We start from the raw sequence: 25519 nt of genomic DNA on the forward strand, positions 1-25519 counted from the left end.
GAATATAATTAAATATTATTATTAATAATACTCTTTAGACGATAATTACTTTAACTCATTGTCAATCATTTTTATTACTTTATGATATCGTTTTCTAAAATTATTTTTTTGAAGAGGAAGAAAATACGAGTCAAACTTGGACAATATATAGTACAACTATTACTCTTCTTACTTAGTTTTAATTAGTTAATTTAAAGGGTATTCGATCGAGTTCATAAACTCTTTTAAATAAAGAAGTTATCAGTTCTTCCTAAAAGTTTAACAAAATATTATATGAAAATAAACGTCATAATAATTAGAATAATAACTTTCTTATCTTATTTTCTATAACTCTATTAATAATAATTATTTATAAAATTATTGTATTAAAATTTATTTTATTCAACATAAATTATACCAATTTGATCTCTCCAACTAGTATTTTCACAATCTTAAACAATTTTATCCAAACACCCTATAATAATGATATAATTGGATGAGGATAAATGCGTATTTGCATCCGTGCCCTTTCACACTTCAACAGAAAACCAAAAACCAAAACAAAAAAGAAAAAACAATACATAAATTTGAGATCTTCAGAAATCAGACTTGAATACGTAAAGCAGCTCTCATCATCGCACGCGAAAGCTCCTCTCCTCCTCCTTTGCAACGGTGGCTAACGGCGGCGGTTGTGGCGGCGGCGGTGGTGGTTGTGCAGGTGGATGGCAAGAAGCAACAAGTACACCTCCCTCAACTTCAATGGAATTTTCGAGAAAAAGCTGAGCAACAACAATCATCAATCCGCCACCAGCACCCCTTCCTCCGCTAAATCATTTTCCAATCAGAGCAAAACCGTCTTATCCAATTCCCGGATCCATGGACATATGCTCGTTTTGACCCGACCCACGCCCAAACCCATCTCCATCCCCCAGAAATCGGAAATCAAGGAGCAGATCTCTTCCGCTTCTCCTCCCCCTCCGCCGCCGCCCTCAGATCAGATCAAGGCCGTGTCCGAACCCGATTCGATCTCCCTCCGCCCGCAGGGCCGGACCGGGTCCGCGCCGGTGCTGAGCTCGTCGCCCTTGCCTTCTCCCGTGTCGCCGCTGCCGTCGAAGTTCGTGCCTCCGCATCTCAGGCCGGGGTTCGTGGGGAAAGAGGAGAAGCCGGGGTCGGAGCTCGTGAAGAGCGGCTTTAAGGCTAAACCGGATTTCAGAGGGCACAGACCGGGTCAGGGTCAGGATCCGGGGAATTACGGGTCTGTGGTGATCGAGGGGAGGCCGAAATCTGGAAGCGGGTATGACCCGATAAGGAGAGGCCGTGAGCTGTCGGATCTGAACCGCCCCGGTTCCAGTGGGACCCGACCCAGTTCTAGTGGATGATGGTATAAATTTTTTTATCATTGATTACTATTTCTGTTTGTTTCCAATTAATGTTTTGTTGGTTTTTCAAATGATTCCTTTTTGTTAGTATGCATTTCTGTTTATTATATGTTGTTTTGTTGTTATTGGTAAACGAGATTTTATTGGTAGATTTGAGCATCAATATAGCGGCTTGGTTTCAATGGCTTTTTGGCAATAACATTAATTTTAGAAATTGATTAATCTTGACGTAGTTTATATGGCTGTTGTTCTTGGTTACATTTAGATGCAAAGTTTGGATTCTTTGCTCGATGATTTGTTAAAATCATAGTGATTGTTTTGTTTGTATCCCATTTCGTGTATCGTGATTGTGAGCCAAGAGCATCCGAAGCCGGAATATGTATGAATTTTGATAATTGATGCCTACCTTTGCCTTTGATTTCGATATTTGGCTGTGTTGATAATTGATGCACTTTTTTTGTAATTTCGTATGCTCGTTGGCCTTTCTTGGTTGTAGCTAGATGCAAAATATAGGTCTTTGTGTGTGTGTTGGCCTAGTGGTATGAGATTAATGCTCAAGATCTCGAGTCTTGGGTTTGAGGCCTTTGCGCGACCTTTAAATTTCTTTATTTACTTATGTAATTTACCAAAAAAAAAACTTAGCTCGATCAATTTTTGAAATCAGCGTTCTGAGTCTGCTCATGTTTGTTTTCATTTTATGGACCATGAGAGCACCTCAAGGCTGAAGCTCATACTTATATATATTATAGAAAAGGGTTAGACTACATACCCTTTTAAAATATAAATTCTACGTTGAATATGTATGAATTTTGTGCGAAAATGTATGAATTCAAAAATTAAAATTTTTGCTTCGTGGTTAGGTTGTAAACCACTATTAGAATATAAACTAGGAATAAATTTACACCATTGATATACCCATAATCTAACAGTTGTGATTTAATCTTTGGGCAATCGTATGTAAATGTTTGAATTTTAGAAATTAAATTTTTTGCTCCCTATGAGATTCGAAACCGGTACCATGAATTCATCTAACAAAGTGATGAGTGATGAATTAAACGTAGATCTTGATGATTTAAGGTGGATTCATAACTTTGTTGGATGGATTTATGGTCGTGAGTTCGAATCCCGTACGGAGCGAAAAATTTAATTTTCGAAATTCAGACATTTACACAGCAAATTCAGACATATTCAACATAGAATTCAGCGGTCGTATTTTATATTTTAAGATGGATTTATAGCCTATCCCCTTGCTATATATATATATATATCTATCTGTATTTATATATAGTAATTAGCTCAAGCTTGTATTTATGATTGATACTATCACCTAGTGATTGGTTTTGAAATTGAGATCTGGAATAAGATTTTGAGGAATGGGTGATTCATTCATCACAAAGTATTAGACAAGACAGAGTAGTGATGGTTGATTTATTTGTAGGTCGATGAGTGTAACGTCCAACCTTGTTTTGGTTATGGGATCTCGATTCATAATAACCTTTTGTGCTATGTGTCTTGCAAAATAATTCGAATATCAATGGAAATATTTGTAGGTCGATGAGTGTACCGGCAATTTTGTAAGACTGAAATTTGTTTTCCTGAGTTACTCTTTCATTTTATCCCAACAGTTTGCAAATTTCATTATATCTTGAGTTTTGTTGTTAATCTGTTATCATACTTTTACCGAATTGTTTATTGATGTTATAATTCTAGCTTTGCATTGGTTTGAACTTTGAACTCATTTATGGAATCTTTAATTGATGTTTTAATTCTCAGTTTCTAACGTTACATTTCACTTTACAGGTTGCTCGCTGAACTCTTTTATCAAATTGTTGAGAAGCAATCTATAATTGCAGACGCATACAACTGTTCTTACTTGCAATAGGATAAACAGTTGAGATTCAGTCTGGAGTTGCGAGTAATGTAGAATGCTCGAAACCTTTTGGTAATGGAAGATGGATGGATTCTAACACAGCTCTTGGTTTGAGGCTCTATCACCATAGTGTTCCACTGTTGGTTTGAGGCTTCATCAGTATCTTATATTTTACGTTTATTTTTGGAGCAATGTCAATAATAAAGACGGCAACGTTGAACTCTAATATTTGCTTTTGTGATGTTTTGTGTTACAGTGTCTATTGTGAAAATATTTACAAGGAATTTTATTTACTTCCCATGTGTACTGAAATTGCATCATTTTATTTGATTGTTGGTTGTGAATGTGAATTTTTTTAGTTTTTGTTCTTCACTTCTAAGCGTTATGCATATATTTTTCGCAATTTAATTATTCGCGAGTTCTTCGATTCTGAGCAAAATGTATATATTGGCATTAATTTAATTGTTCATGAATTGAGTTATCTTTAATTAATTTGTCAGCAGGTTATGGGGCAGAGACTTCCACACGATTTTTGTTATTAATTTCCGAATTAGGCAGAAAATTGTTTTTAACATTCGAATTAGGTACAAAGCGCGTATCATAACTTTTTCAGCCAAGTAAATTTATTAGTTAAGATTAGTTAAGATGTCTTTGTTTTTAACTTGAATTAGGTAGCAAAATGTATATCATGTCATTTTTTCAGAGAAGTGAAACTATTTGTTATATATATATATATATATATATATATATATATATATATATATATATATAGGAATTGGTTCAATTGAGATTTATATATATTTTGAGATTTTGAGATAAATGAACATATAAGTACATTTTGATGAACTTGTCAATTAATTTTTATGAACGCGCGTTGGTCTGGGGTTCAATCCCTACAAGTGGCGTGTTTTTTAAATAAATTAAATAGATTCATATGTTCATGAGTTATATTGGTTATGTTCAAAAAATTTATTGATATGTTCATTTATCTCAAAATCTCAAAATATTTAAAATCTCAATATAAGCTAACCCTATATATATATATATATATATATATATATATATATATATATATAGGGTTGGGTTTCGGTGGATCCCTCTGTTTATAATAGATCCGTAGATCCAAATCTAGACCACACATTTATGACATGTGGCGCATCAAGATGGTGACACGTGGCAAGAATTCGTGGTCCTGGGTTCGAATCCCAAAGGTAGCAAAAAATTATTTTTCAAAATTCGTAACCATGTTTGATGAATTCGTAACCCTGTTGGATAAAATTCGTACATTACAAAACGTTTATATTTATATTTTAAGAAGTGTTTTTACCGTAGCCCTATAGTAAAAACACTTCTTAAAATATAAATATAAACGTTTTGTAATGTACGAATTTTATCCAACAGGGTTACGAATTCATCAAACATGGTTACGAATTGTGAAAAATAATTTTTTGCTACCTTTGGGATTCGAACCCAGGACCACGAATTCTTCCAACAGGGTTACGAATCAACCGTAGATCTTGATGATTTAAGAGCTGAAAATCATTTATATTTTATACACTTAAGAGTGTTTTTATTCTAGCCCTCCCCTATATATATATATATATATATATATATATATTACGCAAGTAAATAAAGAAACTTTAAATAACGCGCAACGAAAGACTCGAACCCAGGACCTAAGGTCTTGGCCATTAACCTCCTACTGTTAGGTCAACACACGCACACAAAAGTGCTTAAGTCTGTGTTTTTAACTTTCGAATTAGGTCGCCAAATGCATATAATTGTTGTAGATATTTATATATGAAGTTAATAGATCAATTTATTTATCGCCACTTAATAAAAGGAAATAATACTCATAAAGATAAAAAAAATCTAAAGATACTAGCTTTTTTGGGTGCAAATATATCAATATATTAAAAAAAACAACACGCTCCCCTTCTCCCGTAAACCCTAAACTCCCCTTTGTGCATGTGCTGCCGCTGCAAGCTTTCCACCACTCTCTCTCCTCACCTCTTTTTTTTTTCTCTCTCTCTCTCTCCTCTTCTCACCTCTCTCTCTCGCTCACACCACCGTCTCGTATGCCACCGCCTCCTGTCCTCTCTCTGATTCACGACTATTATACACTTTTGTTAAAATAGTGTGTAACAGTGTAAAATACATTGTTATACAATTTTCTCAAAAGTGTGTAATAGTATAATTGCGTGTAATTGGAAAAAAGTGTCTAATCGTGAAAAGAGTGTAACAGTGTAAATACACTGTTATATAAGTTTTTGCGACTATTACAGGATTTTGTAAAATTGTGTAAAAAAAAAAAGTACTAGTATGTAATAGTGTATACACAATACACGGGTATTTTAGTCAAAAATGCTACTATTTTCACAATTTTATCCATATGATAAAATTTCTTCTTACTATATAAATGGTTTTAATTAAAATAGGGTGTTACCTCTTTATATATATCTTACCATGTATATTGTTGACCATGTTTTTCTGCCGTTGTCCGTTGTTTTTTTCTTTCACGTATTCGGTTTATCATAGTGGTGATTGATAGTAGATTGAAACTGGCTCATTTTTTTGGCATTGTTTGTTGATTTGGAGCTTCTTTCCCCTAATTTGGGCTGTTGAAATTCTTGTTTAATGCATTTTGTTAGTTGTGTGAAATTCTAGGCGAAACTAAAGATTGAGATGTGTTGGAAGATTACTGAATCTTTTTGCACTTTGTTCACTGATTCTTTCTCTCTTATGCTTTTGTCAATGAATTTGCAAGTCTAAAATTACAAAATAATAATAATAATAATAATAATAATAATAATAATAATAATAATAATAATAATAAGATCAAGAACATAATCCTCAGATACCCCGATCAAGTCGCGTCTATTGATCACATCAAGAAAAAGTTTAACAACCTCGACTTTAGGGGAAGACACCTAACATGCTTAAGAAGTAGCCTTGTTACTTTGAAGTATATCGTGACAACAACGAGAAAAAGAAATTTTGGATTTCCTAATGGTTATTTGCTCAGGATCAGGATTGTCCTGAAGCACACTGACATGTTTCGGGTTGTGAACTATACCGGGAGGCGGAGTTCAATAGATATTGAGAAATCAGCTTAGAAGATGGATTCTGAGTCGTCCTTTCATGTTGGGTGCCAGCTACATGGGTGAAGTCATGGGAGAGATTTCAAGAGTTCAACCCGACTCCTTATATTTCGCCTTACGCAGATTCGAGTGTTATGGTGAAGGGATCTGCTGAAATGGTACAAGGAAATGTGGCTTTGGTGCACGAATTGTTGTCTATGACTTTGTAGATGAAACTCTCAATTTCCAAATTAGGCCATTTCAAGAGAGAATTCGGGTTTCCTGCGAAATTGAATCTCCTGTTGCTTAATCATCCCAATATATTATCATTCTGATCTAATTAATTTTGATCGGGATGGTTCATTATTTTAGGAAAAATTTAAGTTAATTTTCAAATGAAACGTTCAAGCTTAAAGGGGCTGCACAAAGGTCAGTACATAGAGTTTGACATTTTTTAGTTCGTGGACTAAGTGAGGTGAAGAAAGAAGCACAACGATGTTTTGAGCTTAGGTAGTTAATTAGTTGATAGCTGGGTTTTGTATCTTCTTTTTCACGAAACTTTTATTCTTCTGTGAGAGAGAGAGAGACAAAAGAACATAGAGAGAAAGGATTGAGAGATTGCTGTAATTACACTTTTGTGTTGCGTTTCTCGTCGGTGTATTATAATATTGTTTTCTCCGGTGATCTTCTCCTCTTGCTAACCCTCCGTAGATGTAGGCTTTTCATAGCTGAACCATGTAAATACTTTGTCTCGTTATTTCTTGTTGAGTGCTTGTGTTTCTGATTGCGGGTGTTGATCAGAGAATTAAGAATTGGCACCGTCTGTGGGAACCGTCTCACGGCAATGGCATCGACAAGATTCGAAGCCGAGAAATTCAACGACAAGAATGATTTCAACCTGTGGAAAATCAAAATGCGTGCTCTTCTAATCTAGCAAGGGTTAGGCAACGCCTTGAAGGAGATCGAGGTCGATCCAAAGGCAGAGGACGATTCTGAAAGAAGCTGAAGATAAGCAGGGAATAAATTAATCAACGAGCTCACAACGCTATCATCTTGTGTTTGAGCGATCGTGTCTGGCATGATTATGTTTCTTGGGAATTTTGACTTGATTCTTTGTTCAATTTCATTTATTTATGAATATCATTTTTCCAATTAATTTTGTTAATACATTTTGTTATTTTTATATTATAGTTTAAACTTTTGATTTGATATTGATGGTTTAGTAATATTCACTCAAAATGAGATTGACTTAAATTAATTACTTTACTATCTATAAATTTTATTATTATTATTATTATTATTATTATTATTATTATTATTATTATTATTATTATTATTATTATTATTATTGTTATTATTATTATTATACGATATTTATTAAATTGAGTTGATAACAATATTTGTTGGAAAATAACTGAAATATCCATCCCTGATTTTGATGATCCCAAAATCCTTAGATGTTTCTTTTTAGACTAAGGCTTTACTGGACTTAAGTGTTTTAGTCCATTATAGTAATAGGATTGAAGATCGAATGACTGAAGACCTTGAACTGAAGTCAGAGTATCAATCTTAACTAATAATCAACAGTCAAGTACTCTTCTTAAAGGACGATTGTACTGAAGTTTCAGTAATAGGCAATTACTGATACATGCCACGTTGAGTTTAGCAGACTGATACTAAAGTCAAGTATCAATGGAACTCCCTGAGTTTTTCTTCATTCCTCGGACTGAAACTCCAGTTTAAGGAAGCCACGTGGAAAGTAATGAAGTACAGTCGCAATTAATGTCAAGATATGAAGATCGTCCTTCCAAAGACAGGGTTTTCTCTTTCATGCTACTTTCCTCTGTAACACCATACTCCTACTGCCGAAAGTATGGCTACCCCTTTTCGGATTAGGAACATCGAAGATTGAAGCCTTAGCCCAGATTCAAATTTATCTCACAACAGCAGATTTTTGAAGACCATCTCCTCCAACGGATCTATTCAGACGTTGCTTATATAAAGAGCTCAAGGATCAACTTCAATCTTCACCGATCCAAAGAGATACGCTGAAGCTCAGCCAAAATCAAGACTCAGCCTTTACTTAGCCATATATTTGAATCGAAGAAGAGAATACCCATTTCTGAAATATCAGTCTACCTGATACCAAAATTCTCTTAGAACATCTAGGCACTTATACTTCCACCCTTATCCTAGATCTTGATTACCTGAGAGCCTGTTTTCAGTAATCCTAGTTGGAAGATTTGAACGCATTTTCTAAAGAGCGAAAATCGTGTTTGAGATGGAGAGAGTTCGAGGCAGTTGTCTGAACTTAGAGAATCTTGACCTCCGCAAGCTAGACAAGTGTTGTCTTAGCAACTGCAAGTTAAGAAGGAGAAGTCCAACTGTTGGGTCCCGTAGGGTTAACTGAACAGGTGTATTGGGAGGGGGGGAGGGAGAGAATACACCTGTAGGCTATTTTTTGCGGAAAACAAACAAACCAAACTTCAGTTGTAAAGTTGTTGTAGACTGATATTGAAGTGACTTCGGTATTTTGATTTCATTCAAGCACAGAGCTTTAACTGATATCCACGTAAGACTTCAGTCTAGAGTTTGTAAAACAGAGTAGAGTTATAAATCTTACTGACTATCAGTTGATTGGTCAGTTAGACTAATAACTCAGCAACGGAAATTTAAACTTAATTTAAATAGCCTTTAGAAATGTTTGTCACTTAATGAAATCCTTAGTTTATCTTTTCAGTTAGGCAGATTCAGTTGTAAAACAGATTTGGCGCAGATAAAGAATAACTGAAAATAAGTAGAGAACACAAGGATTTTTACGTGGTTCGAAATAAATTCCTACGTCCACGGCTAGTCGATCAAACTGATAAACACTCTGGGCTTATGCTTACGGGTGCACAACAAACCTTCAATTGAAAATACAATTTTCAGTACCAACACACTGGGTTGGATTTCTCGTTCTTCTCTTAGCACGCTAAGACACACAAATGCCTTTTCCAGCGTGTGGCTAAGATCTCTAGAGTCAGAACACTGGTCTGAATTCCTCTCTACTCAAACACTCTTTTCGCTCGGTTGAAAAGGGTTCGAAAGACCAACTAGACTACAGAGAACATGCTCTCTGTAATCAGGGACTTAGGCTTTGGATTAAACAAAGTATTTGCCTAAGAAACTAAGAGAATGAATGAGATCAGTAGACCGATTTTGGCTTTGGGAATTCTCTTCTCCGATTCAAACTTTTGAAGGCAGTTGAAGACTGAGTTGCAAATTTGGCAGAGGTTCAGCTTGTGCATTTGAATCGGTGAAGATTGCAGTGTTCCTCGAGCTCTATTTGTAAGCGAAGTCTTTAATAGATCCGTTGGCTGAGATGGTCTTCAAGATTTCTTCCGTTGTGAGAGTAGATTTGAATTAGGCTGAGGCTACAATCTTCGAGGTTCCTCATTCTGTGAAGAGCATCATCACAGGTACAGTAGGTAGGGCACCTCTGAAAAGCTTATCACCAAAAAAGAATGCTCTTCAGAGAAAGAACGATCTTCAATATCTCTGCATTTAATGCAGCTGTACTTGAAAGTACGTGGCTTCCTTTTAACATTGAAACTTCAGTCCTAGGAATAATGTCAACTGATACTTGACTTGAGTATCAGTCCGCTAATTCCACGTAGCCAGCATTAATACTCCAGTCATAACTGATTCTTCAGTTAGACTCCCGATCAGTCAATACATCAGTATTTGACTTGTCTTTTTGCAACTATCTTCAATTGAGGTCTTTAGTCTTCAGTCTTCAGTCTTCAGAACAATAGTCTAACAAGAAACATGAACTCTAACACTTGACTTCGAAAGATTCTAGTCTATTATAAGAAAATCTAGGAGTTTTGGTATCATAAAAAACTAGAGATAGGATATTTCATTAAGTTCCCAACACCAACCCAGTGTGTTGGCTCTGAAACGAGAATTTCAGAACTAAGGTTTGTTGTGCACCGGTAAGCACAAGCCCAGTGATTGTCAGTGTGATCGACTGACCGTGGACATAGGAATTTGTTTTCCAAACCACGTAAAACTCTTCGTGTTCTTATTGCTTTCAGTATTTACTTTTATCAACTTGTGCACAAACTCATATTTATACTGAAACTAATAAACTGAAAAGAGTAACCTTAAAACTGATTAAGTGATCCACTTAAAGGCTATTCCTTAAAATCGTTTTCGCTCTAAGTGTTATCAGTCTAACTGACAAATCTTAGGATAGTCAGTAAGATTTCTAATACTTCTCTGAATCTTAAATTGAAAAGACGGAAACCTTAACTGGACTATTAGTGTGTCGACACGTTCTTCATACTGAAGTTAAAATACTGAAACACTATCAGTATCAGTCTACACCCTTCTCTTAACTGAAATTGCTTTTCACTTATCACTTCAGTCTACACCTTTCAGTATCAGTTAAGATACTGATTTCAGTTTACAAAAGAAAATTTAAATTATCCTACTGGTGTATTCCCCCACCCCCCATACACCAGTTCAGTGACCCTCCGGAACCCAACAATATTATTATACATTACTTCAAATAAATTAATATTAAAATTAATAGAATTTTTTTTATGAAAGAATCTAATTCATAGATAATACTCCCTCCGTCCACGAAAGAACTTCCTATCTTTCCTTTTTGGGTTGTCCACAAAAGAACTTTCTACCTATTTTTGGACTATACCCCACCACTTATAATAACTCTTACTTTCACTTTTTCACAACTCTCAATATTAATTATAATAATTTTTCACCACTCCCAATACACTCAACAACTTTTTCTCCACTTTAAATACAATCAATAATATTTTTCTTAAATCGCGTGCCACTCCCTCCTAGGAAGTTCTTTCGTGGATGGAGAGAGTAATATTTTGATATTTTTATATAAATTTAAATTTCTAAAAATTATAAAAAGCCTTACTAATATTCCCTACGTCCCATATATATAGGTTTGTTTTCCTTTTTAGGATATCTCATATATATAGGGGTTGGTTATAGTGAAAATTGCAATTTAAAATGAGAAATGAGAACACTGCAATGGCGTGTAAAGTTACTGCATTCACTGTACTATTAACTGCATTCGGGAAAAATGAAAAAAAAAAAAAAAAGTTTCGCTCCCTCCAGGATTCAAATGCAGATGGTGCATCTATCCATCAAAATAATGCATCCACCGTTGATATTCATGATCCAACAATTGAGGATGGTTCTCCATTCTCATTTTAAATCTTCTCATTTGAACCTCTCTCTCTCTCTCTCTTTATATATATATATATATATATATATATATATATATATATATATATATATATATATATATAGTACTCCCTTGCTTTTGTCAGTGATGAACCGTGCCTTGCTCTTCTTTGAGCTTTCTCCGTTTTTGTTTTTTGTTCTTTTCGAGCCCGGTGGCTTGGGGGCGATGGTTAGGCCGGAGCTTCCGAAGTTGCTTTCCGCTCTTGTTCTCTTTTCTCTTTTCGTTGTCTTTGTAGACGAGTACTCTTTTTCCTATATAGGATTTTTCCGCGAGGGTTTTCCTATATAGGTTTTAACGAGGCTCAGCCCTTAGTTTGTTTTCCTGTGCATTCAAGGGTTCTAGGTTCTTCCCGTATTTCTTTTTATATAAAACCGAATTTTAGTTATATATATATGTAGTACTCCCTCCGTCCCACGAATCTTGACACGTTTGCTTTCGGCACTGGAATTAAGGAGTTGTAGATTAGTGTTTTAAGTGTGTAGTTAATAAAGTACAAAAGTGATAAAGTAGGAGAGAGAAGGTAATAAAAGTAATAAAGTAGGAGAGAGAATGTAATAATTATTACCTTATTTGGAAATGTGTCAAGATTCGTGAGACGACCTAAATAGAAAAACATGTCAAGATTCGTGGGACAGAAAGAATATTAATTTATATTTTAAATAATCTAACTCAAAGATATTGAGAGGGGTGAGAGAGAGAAACTGGGGTGGCGGAATTTTTTAGGGTGTGTTTGGTAGACTTGGAAAGATAAGACTTGTTAATTTTAAACAGGAGGGCCCATTGGAGATAATGGTTGGTTCTAATTGTGCGATAGATCAGTTTATAGCCAAGATAAAAATTATCAGATGTATGGTAGCAGCTGTAATCTATTTATAAAATTACATTTATACCCTCTCCTAAATTATCAATTGCCAACCATGTCTTTCATCCCAAAATTTTTAAATCGCGAGCTATATAGAACACGTACGCTTGCGAAGGAGTTTTCTCTCCTCAGCGAAAAGTTACAGAACACGTCCTTGAGCCACAATATTTTCCAAGTTGAAAGAGAATTCTGTAGAGCAAATTTCAAAGGTTCGTCATTCTCATTACAATATAGCAACGTCCACTCAACAATAGCAATTTTCGACCATGGCCACTTGATGAGGACTGGAATACTCATTAGCGCCGTACTTAGTAATCCAAGCCTATTTTACCTTGTTATGATTATTGTTATTATTATATAAACTAACAGCGCAGGTACGATAGAATATCTTAGATAAAAGAGTGAGAAATCCACCTAAGTAGATGGAGTGAAGAATGATTGCACAAAAAAACCTTCCCGCGCAGCCAAGTAGCTTTCCCGTGCAGCCGCGCAACCAAGAAACTATCCCATGCAGCCAAGGTGCCTTCCTGCGCAGCCAAGAAGCTTGCCCGCGCAGCCACGTAGCCAAGAAACCTTCCTGCACAGCCAAGAAGCTTGCCCGCGCAGCCACACAGCCAAGAAACCTTCCCGCGCAGCCAAGTAGCTTTCCCGTGTAGCCGCGCAGCCAAGGAACTATCCCATGCAGCCAAGGTGCCTTCCTGCGCAGCCAAGAAGCTTGCCCGCGCAGCCACGTATGATAGTTCAACTTCGGGAATAAGACCGTTGTACTAAGTTTTGGGCCCAATTGACTAGATGAGTGGGCTTTTAGGATTAGGGTTTGCTCACAAACTATGAGTAGCACATCTATTGGAAAACTGGGGGATCAACTTATTCAAGCAACACACTTGTAAAATGTAAACTTTCTTGAGCTATAGTGAAAACCAACGAAGAACCTCCCGTGGATGTAGGTCTTTGATGGCCGAACCACGTAAATCCATGTGCCGTTTATTGCTTTCTAGTTTCTAGTTTAGGTCACTACTACAAAAATGCACATACATAACACCTCATACATAACGGTTTTTTCTAAAAACCGTTATGTATGAGCGCATTTTTGGAAAAGATAACGGTTTTGACCAAAAACCGTTATCTATGTACTGTTGTCTAAACGCTTAGATAACGGTTTGAGTTAAACCGTTATGTTTGAGCGTTATCTATTAGTTACATACATAACGGTATTACAAAACCGTTAAGCCGACCGTTATCTATTATCATCTTTTTATAACGGTTATTCCGACGTTACGAAAAACGTTATATATTAGTATTATTTATAACGGTTTATTAAACCGTTATGTATAAGCACTTTGAAAACTGTTATGTATAAACATTATTTTTTAAATTTTTTTATTATATTATATTTAAAAATAAAAACTAAATTGATTATTCTATAATATGAATCAATTTGTAAATACAGAGTTTAAAAAATTAAAACTCATAATTTTTTTTTCATTAAGTAACAGATATATAAAATCTAAAAATATTATTAAAAACCTAAATATCAAGAATTGATTAATAATTAATAATAAAAATGAAACAAATGAAAAAAAAAATGAGTAAACAAAGATTCACCCTATAATATTTACGCAGCAAAAATAAGAAACACACAACAGCTAAGTCGATCCCGCTCAAATTTTCACGCCTAAGTATTCCCTCTCAAATTTTCACTCCTAAGTATCAATTCCCTCTAACAAGAAGAAAACACAGCAGCTTCGCACCGCCACCTGCCGCCCCACCCGACCGTTGCGCCACCTGACGTCCCACCCCAGCCCACCGTCTCTCCACCTGCCGTCCTACCCCACCCCACCGTCGCACCACCGGTCGTCCCACCCCACCATCGCACAACTGACGCCTCCGCCACCAAGCCCTCCGCAGCGCCGTCCTCTTACTCCCTCTGCTTTCGTCGACGACGAGGAATAACAGCCACTATGAAAGAGGAAGTAACTATATAGAGAAAAGGGCTTCGAAAGAGGAAGTGACTATATCAGCCACCACGAACAGAGTTAGGCGGAGGAATAACAGTGGTCGTCGGAAAAAGAAAAAGCAGGTAATTCTTTAGAGCAATTTCTTGAATTTGAGCACCTTTTCTCTCTGTATCTGCGATTAATCATGAGGGTTTGAGGTGAAGAATTGATTTTTTGTTGGGAAAGGGCTCTGATTTGTGTTGAAAAGACTCATTTTTTACCTTTGATTTTGAGGGTTTTGCCTGTACTTGATAATGGGGGCTTTGCATGTACTTTGATTTTGAAGAATTGATTTTTGTTGGGTAAAGGATCTGAATTTCATTTTTTCTTTTCACTTGCCAATTTGTAAGGACTTGTGAAAAAGTGTTTTGAGGATTTTGGTAGGCTAACATAGCAGTTCCTTTTGTCTGCCAATTTCCCAATCGGAAGGGCTATGTAAATGTCAAATAGTGGCAAATTGGCAGACATAAGAAGATTGCAATTACAGTTCCTTTTATATAGCAGTTCCTTTTGTCTTCCAATTATACATAGCTATGTTGGTGTTCTTCCAATTATATGTAGGTAAATGTCTGCCAATTATATAGTGGCAAATTGCCAATTGACAGACATTATATTTCACTTCACCGATTAGCAGACATTTACTGATTTGATTTTAAGGACTTGTTTTCACTAATTGAAATCACCCAAAGGCTTGACATGTCCATCCGTGTCCTTCCCAAACTTATTTCCGTGGGATTCAGATAGTGGTAGAATGCATATCACAAATTGATTGATTTGTTACTTATTTCTGTTGCTTTTGAATCTCAGTTGAAACCTTTTCTGTTGGTGTGGAATACTTTTTGATCTGAAGCTGAGAGGGATTGATTTTGCTTTGGTTTTGTTTTGTATGTATGATGATTTTGCTGCCTATGATAAATTGATGATTACTCTGAGTACTTTAGTATTACTATTCTTAATGATTGTAATTTGAAGGAGTTGGTTTTATTTATAATATGTCAAGTAAGCATGATGTTTGCCGTATATTAGCCTCTCCTCATATTGAGATTTGGTGGTGTTTAAAGTCTGAATTTCACAGTATATTTGCTATAAATGAGGGCTACGAACACCTCCATATTGCAGAATCTAGAATTGCAAGTTCGTTTTTTTTCTTCTTTTTCTAATTGGTTGTTTCTCATCCTTGAGATTTGGGTGTACCCAGCTTATCCCCTGTTTAGTTCTTTTTAGTTTTCTAATTGTCTAGTAGTATTTGTTAGAACCTCACATTTACAAGGATATGAGATTTTCAGTTTACTCCATGACTTGAACAATGACTATATTTTTTGAATTTAATTATTATTTTCATTTGTATTGTTTCAGGTTGGAAGGTAAACGGTGATAGAGAAATTGGCGCAGAGATTAGCTTGAAGGTTAGTTTTATATTCTCTTGCTTTTAGTTTTGCACCATGGCTCAACTGGCAGCCATGGTTATGTAAATATCATATATAGATAAGCATGTATCTAGGTGCTTTTAGTTTTGCACCATAGCTCAACTGGTAGCCATGGTTATGTAAATATCATAGATAAGCATGTATCTAGGTAGTCAATATGAAGAGTAGGTTGGGGAATGGCTTGTTCCATTCCATTTGTTGTTGTGGCGATGGCTTGGAGCCGATTATATGTGGTATGTGTGTTTGTGTTGTGTGTTTTGATGCTTACCATTTAGTTTAGTTTGAAAATGTATCATGAATCATGATCTTTTAATAGACTACAGTTTGTTGTCGAAGAAACTGACAGAACGAGCATGTAAGCCTAAGTCAATATTTTAGGGTAATGAGGCCTAGCTTTTGAAATGTTCATGAAATCTCTAGCTCAAAATCATAATAAAATATCTAAATCACAAGTTTATAAGTTTTACAATAATCAAAGTTTAAGTTGAAAAGAGTTAATGAGTTTATAGGTCTTAAATTTTGGAACTGAACCGAGAGAGGCTGAGAAAGCTGTTGTCAAAGCGAGGAGATGGACAGTGGCTTCTGCCCATTTCTCTTGACTTGTCATGCAAAGTTATATATACTTGAATATATAATAAAGATTAGGTGATGCATTTAATAACGGGATGTAATTTCTTTAAAATTTGTATATTTAGATGAAACTAGAAGATGATGCAGGACAATAAATAAATACACTGTCCATTTAATCGAAAAATGCGAAAAGCTCATTTAATATGCTCCAAAAATACCAAATTTTGTCTGCAAAATAATGTAAGAAGCAGTAGCAAACGAAGCTAGATTAATATATAAGAAAAATTATAATCTTAATCTTAAGCTATAAATATAAATATAGTTATATATGAGTTGCAACCTCAAGTCTAAAAGCGATATTTTCTTCTGGCCTCCATGACCAGCAGCCCTCCATATTGCTTGGCAGCCTCCATAAGTGGAAGTCAGTCACAGCAGAGCGCAATTGATTCATTCATTTGTTGAATGATTGTGAACGAATTATTATTATTGTATTATTTCCTATAATTAATAGAAAGATATTAAGTTAAATAATATAGCAGCTGGCTAACCATACCTATGTATCTATATATATATATATATGTCTAATTAAATCCGAAAGCTTAATTAGGTGAGGATGGATAAATTATGGATGTCAAAGAATAAATTACGTGTAGTTATTTTTCTTAAATAGTGCTTTCACGCAATTATTTTTTTGATGAAACTTTATTTAATATGCAGGGGAAGGAGGTGCAGTTACTTCTACAAGCTTCCAAAAAGCCTGTAGCTTATGGAACTGTATTTTTGGCTGGTGCTGTACTACATGGCTCGCCAATGCCTGCAAATTGCTTCCGTGTTTCTATCGACGAAGTAGTTGATGAGAATGCACGACTACCATTTCCTGTTTCAGATGATGTAGAGACAGTAGGCAATGCACTGGGAACACTAGTGGCTTGGCCTAGTGATTTGGTTGTGGCAAGATCTTGTCACAGCCCGCAATCCCTAAGGATGGCTTAACCGGGGTTATGACTCGGGAAGGGGATTAAGAAGCGGGGAAGAAAGGGGCATTTACTTAACAATCAAACATTTTACGAAAAGAGACGTTTATTATATAACACTAGGATCATAACTGATCACTTGGGCAAATACAAGATGTTTGTTCGGGAAGGCCCGTCGAAGTGAATTACCCAAAAAGAGTATCATACTTAAAATAAAACATTAACGTAATCAGAGTATCTTGCAGCGGAAATACGTGTGAGTTATACATATGAAGATGTATACTCAAGGTTACATTACTGTTCTACGTCTCAAGGGTACATCCGCTCAACTCCACTCCATTCCATCACCCGCTCAATCTGCACATTAGGGAAAACAACATGCAGGGCTGAGTAAAAATACTCAGTGAACATATGCCGGAAACATAACATTTTATATCATTTATTGTACTGCCAACAGTAACACACAGGGTTTTACTTGAAGGACCTGTGCTTACTAAACATTTTCTTTCATTTCATAAAGTTGGATGCGCATCCCATTTTCAGTCTATATGATCCATATCTGTTCCTTTTACGCGCCGGGAAGGAGGCCTCCTTCCACGGACGCCAAGACCGGTCGCAAGCGACACACTGTCTCCATGAGTGTACACGTTAACCCTTACTAGCAAACCTTCGTCTAGCGTAGGGTCCGAATTTGATTTCCTTTATAGTTGGCGAACCAACACAGATAGGATACATACATAAAACATAAACATTTTTGGCAGACAATCATTTCATAAACATTTCATTTACTTTCATAAGAACCATTCATCATTTAATCATTTCCATAAACATTTCATTTCATAAGAACCATTTACCATTTGAAATAATACAGTTATATCATGTCATTCATTTCATTTCGTATAAGAGGCCTGTATGCAGGGGATCTCTATATACGTGTTTTAAGAAAGCCCACCTTATTCGTTCCCACAACGGGCGTAGAGTTACTTCCCTCTTTAGCTATCACTTCCCGTCTGGACCTTTATTGACGAAGAATCGATAAGTTCGAGGAGAAGTCGTGAAAGAAAGGAAGATAGGTCTCTAAACTAAACTATCTCCTTTAATGATTTTAGGGTTCTAGCATCCATATTAATCTTATCTCGTCAAAACCTTAAACTCAAAACATTTATCACATAACTAACATTTAGATTCGAAACTATTTATTCGAACATCAACATGCGCATCAATCATAACTCGTTCTACTCATGCCATTAAGTCAAATATCCCGTCATTTAAAAATAAATCATATGATATCACATAGACAATTTATATCATTATAGATCATGCTTTCTCATACTTAAAACAATTTAATCATTTTCAAATAATCCATATTAATAAGCCATTTGAAAAGAATTCATTAAATAAGAGTTTAACTCAAAATATTTTATTTTAAAAGTCCACTTATAAAAATACTTGAAATAAATGAACTCCATTTAAATAATTAATTTAAAGGTTAATATACAATTAAATTAATCAAGCTCAATTTAAATTAATAATTAAGAGCTCAAATCATTTAAATGGATATAAGCCCAAATTAATTAGATAAATTAACCCCATCATATTTTTCTTTAAAAACAGCCCAAACAATTTAATTAAAATAGGCCCAAATCCTTTAATTAAAAGAAGCCCATCAGATTTTATTTGTAAAGGGCCGAGCCCAAACATTTAAATCGAAGCCCATCTGTTAATTAAATAAGGGCCCAAACACTTATTAAAATCGGCCCAAGTCTCGGCCCAACAGCAAGCCCAACAAACCAACCCTAAATAACATACACACACTAAAACACACTCTGCACACACACATCAGAAGCTGCGCCTCACACACCCTCTCATCTCTCTCTCTCGGACGTCTGCCGCCGCCGCCGCCGCCGCCGGCGAGCGGCGCGGCTGCTCCATCTCTCTACTTCCGTGAACTCTCCTCTCTCACCCTCTCGCCTCTATCTCTCTTGCTCACTCTGCCGGAAACAAGACACAGCAAGCGCCACCACGCCGCCGCTGTCACCTCCTCCGCCTCACCTCCACGGCGGAACCATCGTCTCCGGCGAGTAGCTTCGCTTCCGGCCTCCCTCTCTGATCGGCTCTGTGACTGCAGCAGCGAAGGCTGCCGCGGCCACCTCCGGTCGTCCTCGCCTCTCCCGTTCACGTCTTCCTCTCTCTCACATCTCCCCCGTTAACAGATCCGACGGCCCAGCAGCAGGAGAACCGCCGCCGCCGACAGCATCTGCCTCTCTGATTTCCGTCGAAGCCGCAGCCGCAGCCGCTGACAACCCAGGTAAACCCTATCTTCTATCATTTTCCCCTTCTTTCCTTTTTAAACTATAAGCTAAAAACCCTCTCTTCTTCCCCTTCTTGGCAGATCGGAGACAACGGTAGTTTCACCGCCGCCGCTCCGACGCCGGCGACGTGCCTCCGCGGCAGCCGCCTCCCTGAACCCTTCTCACACACGAATCAGGGGTTTCAGCCCCAATTTCAGTCAACACATAGAAATAGGCTTTTTACTGAATTCATTTTCAAATACTGTAAATGTTCTTCAATCGAGCATACTGCACTTAAACATTTATTCATGTAATTTCAACTCTTCATTTGTATATGTAAATTCTGTTTATAACAGGCTGCATATGCACATAAAAATGGAATATGAGAAGTTCGTATGTGTTGGTGGTTCTCTGCAATAGTTGAACGAAATAAAGAGCTCAAAATAAACGAGCTCAGTTTAAGAAGAAAACCTTGGTCTGGTGGTGTGGTTGCTTCGTGAACTTGCTGCAGGAATTGAGTGTGAAGGAGAGTGAAGAAAAATGTGAAGTGTTGGGGACGTCTTTAAAGATATAGAATAGGATAATAGTCTCTTAAAGTTGGCTGTGAGAAATTGGGCTGCGTAGGTTGAAAATGGTAAAGTGTTGTGGAAGACTTTAAAGATATAGAATTGGAGACTTTAAAGATATAGAATTTGATCTTGTTGTTGAAAATGGACTGCAGTAGTTGAAAATGGTGGTGTGAGATCGGTGGCTGATTTGTGACCATGTATCTCTTAATCACACTTAGCAAAAATATCTAAAGACTAACACATTAATAATCATCCATATAAGTAAGTCTATTCTTATATAAACACATCAATTAAAAGATCTATATTTAACACTTCAATGTTAAATCATCGGTAATAAATTAATGGACTCAAAATATATTTTGAGTGCATCATCCATTGAAAATAAAAATGAAAATAAATCATCACGTATATAAATCATCAAATTCATATAAGTTCATATTTTATTAATGGATGCCGAACCCTAATTGTCATAATAAATCCTTAATCTATCATTAGAAGATTTTAAATCCTCAATTAAAAGTCGGGTCATTACAGATCTATTGAGGTACTTTTAGCTAAACGCCATGTTTTCTTGTATTGATTTTAGGAAATTGTTAATAAATTATTAACAGTAACTATTTTAGACACAGGAAAAGAAAAGATGTGCAAAGAAATTATCTGCGGAAAATCAAGTTTTGAATGCCAGCTTGTCCTCATTGCCTCCATCATTGATGGCATTGTACTGTCTATTTGAGAAAACTTACAAGGATGATGGGCTGCGTGTTAGATTTGATGTTGAACTTTTTGGCCATGAATCAAAACTTTACATTATGAAGAAGGATTTGGTTCCATTTTGTAACATGGAACCAATAACAGGAGGTTGCATTGTGGCATACATTTGGTAAGACCTTCATCGTCAATTCTTTATATGTTTGCTGTTGATGCTTCTCTATATGTTTATTTAACTCTCACACTTTTATTGACAGCCATCTGTACAACAACTTGAGGGAAATTGGTGCAGATTCAAAATTTTTATTTGTGAATCTATTTACCGTAGACAATGTAGTGAAGCAAGAGGATAGAACACGCACCCTGTCACAACGATTACTTGAGGTTGCTGCATCAGACGTACTCGTATGCGTGCCTTGCAACGTGGGGTAAGTGAACAATTAAGTATATAAAATAGTTAGTATCCCTCATGTTTTTGGCCTAACAATCTGACATGCATATCAATAGTGGGCATTGGATTCTGACCATCATTGAAGTTGAAAAAGGAAAAGCGTTTCTAATGGATCCTCTCAGTCATCGTAACAAGGACAGCATATGGAAGTCTGTCGTCGACACGTAAGTTTTGGATTATACAAATAATGCATCATCTATGCTATTTTTATTTGATGTAAATGTTAACTTTATATAAATTTCCTTTGAAGTGCGCTAAGCATGGTCACTGCAAAAAATGGAAAGAAAATGAAAAAAGCAAATTGGGAAGTTATAAAGGTATGTATGCTTAAATTACTGATCAGTATTGTGGCTTTATTCTGATAAGTCTACATTGAATTTTTGGTTGGAAATCATTTAGGTAATAGGGGAGTAGGATTTGTTGTGAAAGTCTACAAGAACTTGCTTAATAAATTGATTATTGCTATCTTCCAACTGTTCTTGTAATTTAGCAAAAGAGGTTCTAGAGAATTGCACTCCTGGTAAAATGTACATCACAAATTTCTCCTCAATTTATCAAAAAACAGGTACTTAGCGATATTAAATATCTTAAGTTCTTTTGATGGATAATGCTAGCTACTGTTATCTGTGGAAATTTAAATTCTTGTTCAATCCTCTGTTTGGCTTGGCATTAGTTACTTTATCTGGGGGAGCATATAACGCAGCCTTACCTATTTATTAATGTAATAATTGTAGGGCCCTACACAACCTGATGATAAGCAATGTGGCTACTTTGTGATGAGGTTTATGAGAGATATTATCGAAGGGTCTCAAAATACGGCAGCCTCAACTTTTCACTTGTCATCACTGGTATTGTTATATACATTATACTTTAATATTGTTTAACAGTATTAGTAGTTATTGATAAAATATATTGGTGATTGTTTGTATTCGTAGTTTAAGGGTGTTACTACTTATTCTCAAAACCAACTTAACGAGGTTCGTGAAGAATGGGCAAGGTGTCTGATTAAGAATGCATTGGCTGGATAGGTATGTTTAAAGTTTAATAATTGATGCTCCTGTGAATTAGGCTAGTACAAGCTATAAGTTTGGTGTTTCTCCTATTTATGTTCTTAGTTTAGCTTTCATGTGCAACTATTTTTCATATATATACTATCTGTTTTATGCTACAGATGCTCCTACAGATGCTTTCCATGAAGTTCATAGAGATATGGCAGGAGAAGTGATTTTTGTAATCAATCTTTAGAATTAAGCACTAATAGCTAGAACTTATGTTTTTGTAAACTGTGATTGTACAAATATTTTGTGAAGTGATATGGTTGGATGGTGGTTGCATATGATTGGTTCGTTTTTATTATTTTGTTGTTTTAGAATTAATTTTAATTGCAAATCAATTATAATTAAAAGCTGTCATTAGCATACATAACGAAAAATTTAAAATATATAACTGTTATGTATTAAAACATACATAACGTTAAAAAACGTTATCTAAACATCGATTTGATGTTATTATAACATTCAAAGATCACACAGATGAGTGTAATGTATATGAAGAAAACCGTTATGTAAAAACAAATAAATAACAAAGAAATAAAAATTTAATTACGGATTAAACACGTTATGTATAACATTATACATAACGGATAAATAAGTGTTATTAAAAAAAACAACTGTTATGTATAGATTGTACACATAACGGTTAATATTAAACTTTCATAACGGTATTCAACGTTATGTATAACATTAAACAAAATGGATATAAAACGTAATTATAAATAAACAACCGTTATGTATATATATAAATATAACGGTTTAATATGAAATGCATAACGGATTTTCACCGTTATGTAAAATGATTTAGATAACAGAATAACCTACGTTATTTATTAAAAAAACGCCGTTATGTATAACAGTATAGATAACGGATAAATATAAACTTTCATTACGATCGGAAACGTTATAAAAAATACTAATACATAACGGATTATAAAGCGTTATGTATTTATTATCACCGTTATGTATAATGTAATAGATAACGGTTATATCTCCGTTATGTATAAATCTCACATACATTACACCATTATACATTACGGATATTTTTACACATACATAACGGATAAAATCCGTTATGTATGAGCGCTTCTGGTGTAGTGGGTGTTGGTGATTCTGTGCTTCACCAACTAATTGACTAGATGAGTGGGCTTTTAGGATTAGGGTTTGCTCACAAACTATAAGTAGCACATCTATTGGAAAACTGGGGGATTGTAACACCCTGTTTCCTCGTAGCTATATTTAGAGTATTTTTGAACTTAGATTTAAGAAGATTCACGCCGGATTGAGAAAAAGAATTTATTTTAATTCCAACAAAAATAATTTACAAAAGCTTTGGTAAATTTAGTTATTAAATTTATATGCATTACATATTTATTTAATTTAACATTCAAGTATTTTCACGAGCTTTTAATTAGCAAATCCTGAAGAATTATTACAGTTTCGACAATTTTATCCTGAAAGATTTTTACAGATACAATTCTTTTATGAGACAGTTTTAATTGTCAAATCATCACTCACCTCACTTAGACTCCCATCAAGAGCCATGCTCCTACATTTAGTTTTTTCAACTTTTAGCCACACTTGGCAATTGGCAGCCACCAACTCCTCTCCAAACTGAACTACACGACAGCAAATCTATTCTTGCTGTTGGTCAAATGGGCTAGCACATAGGCTACTATTCACAGCTCTTGCCAATTTCCATGCATTTACGGCAAATAATCTCATTGTCAAAAGTTGATGCATTGTTTTCAACTATTACTGCCATTTTCTTCAACTATTACGGCTAAGTTTGCCTATAAATTGAGCTTGCAGCAACATTGCATTATTCACCACCTCTCCCACAATTTCACTCACCCCATTCTCGCAAGAAGTAGAAGGTTCACTCTTTATCTCATCAGCCAAAGTCCTCCTTCATCCCACACAACACTCTCTCGCCAAGAAAAAAACTCAGATTCCATATTTTAGATTCAAGAACCAAGTTTTAAATCACAACTTTGCATACTTTTAAGCTCAAGTGAGCTCCCTTCGCCGGGCCGTTTATTCGCCGACCGGCCACTAGGCTCTGAACCGAGAACGTGTACTCGTTCCTCCATCTTTAGGCTACCAAACCCAACAATCGAAAGGCCGAAACCTTCTCTATATTTTCCCGACCAAAGGCCACAATATCCTTCGGAGGCCAACGTCGAATTCCCGACTTAGCCACCGGCCAACTTACGGCCTTCGTTTCTCACTATCCTTACGACGAAAAAGGATCGAGAAACCACCATTGTGTAGCCTGATTTACCTCGCACGAGGAAAACTAAGTCGTAGACCTTCGCGGCTAAACACCATCGCGGAACGACGACCAGAAAAACCCCCGGCGAACAACTTCCATTAGTGCTCACTTGGACAGGGGTAAGTTAACGCCCTTGTTTCAGTGCATTTCCGTTTCTATTATATTATGGGAAATTTCTAGAGTATAGATGGGAGTGTGGTGAATATTCGTACAAAGTTTCATGTCATTTGAACTTCGTTTACTACCCTTTTAAAATTCGAGAAGTCTACTGCCCGTATCTGCTGAAACTGTCGTGAGACAGATGATTAGGTTAATTATTTCAGTAACCATATGATGATATTTAACTCTCAAATTTTTATTGTATAAAGATATATGTGTTAGCTATCTGCATATAAAATTTGAGGTCATTCCGATAACGTTTGCTATTTTTCAAAAATCTGGACTTTCAGTTGGCAGAAACTGCCGAATCTGGTAGGCGATGGGAAAATCGCTATATCTCTTAAACTACTTGGAGTTTTTCAACATATTTTTTTTTTCAATTAAACTAGACTCAAAGAGGTTTCTATTGATATAAAATTCGACTCCATACGAGTTCGGAGTAAAAGCAGTTTATTGGTTGAAGTTGAATCTATACAGTTTTGTTAAAATGGGCTGCCTTCTTATATTAATTAGACTTTATAATTAGTTTAATTAATTTATTTAAAGAATGATTTGCATAATAATATTAAATTATTATTATGTGCATATTTTAAGTAAATTACTTATT

General features: G+C 35.6%; 2 protein-coding genes across 2 annotated transcripts; both read left to right on the forward strand.

Moving 5' to 3' along the window:
* Nucleotides 1-280: 280 nt before the first annotated feature.
* On the forward strand, nucleotides 281-3521 carry LOC131012323 (uncharacterized). Its single transcript, XM_057940264.1, has 2 exons — nucleotides 281-1360; nucleotides 3159-3521. The coding sequence occupies exon 1, from the start codon at nucleotides 702-704 to the stop codon at nucleotides 1356-1358; it is 657 nt and encodes a 218-aa protein (XP_057796247.1). The 5' UTR covers nucleotides 281-701; the 3' UTR covers nucleotides 1359-1360; nucleotides 3159-3521.
* Nucleotides 3522-20810: 17289 nt separating this feature from the next.
* Nucleotides 20811-22761, forward strand: LOC131012321 (uncharacterized). Its single transcript, XM_057940262.1, has 7 exons — nucleotides 20811-21147; nucleotides 21233-21403; nucleotides 21483-21590; nucleotides 21677-21743; nucleotides 22161-22274; nucleotides 22362-22454; nucleotides 22598-22761. The coding sequence occupies exons 1-6, from the start codon at nucleotides 20978-20980 to the stop codon at nucleotides 22452-22454; spliced, it is 723 nt and encodes a 240-aa protein (XP_057796245.1). The 5' UTR covers nucleotides 20811-20977; the 3' UTR covers nucleotides 22598-22761.
* The last annotated feature ends 2758 nt before the right edge of the window (nucleotides 22762-25519 follow it).

Source organism: Salvia miltiorrhiza, chromosome 2 (assembly GCF_028751815.1).
Source record: "Salvia miltiorrhiza cultivar Shanhuang (shh) chromosome 2, IMPLAD_Smil_shh, whole genome shotgun sequence".
NCBI lineage: Eukaryota > Viridiplantae > Streptophyta > Magnoliopsida > Lamiales > Lamiaceae > Salvia > Salvia miltiorrhiza.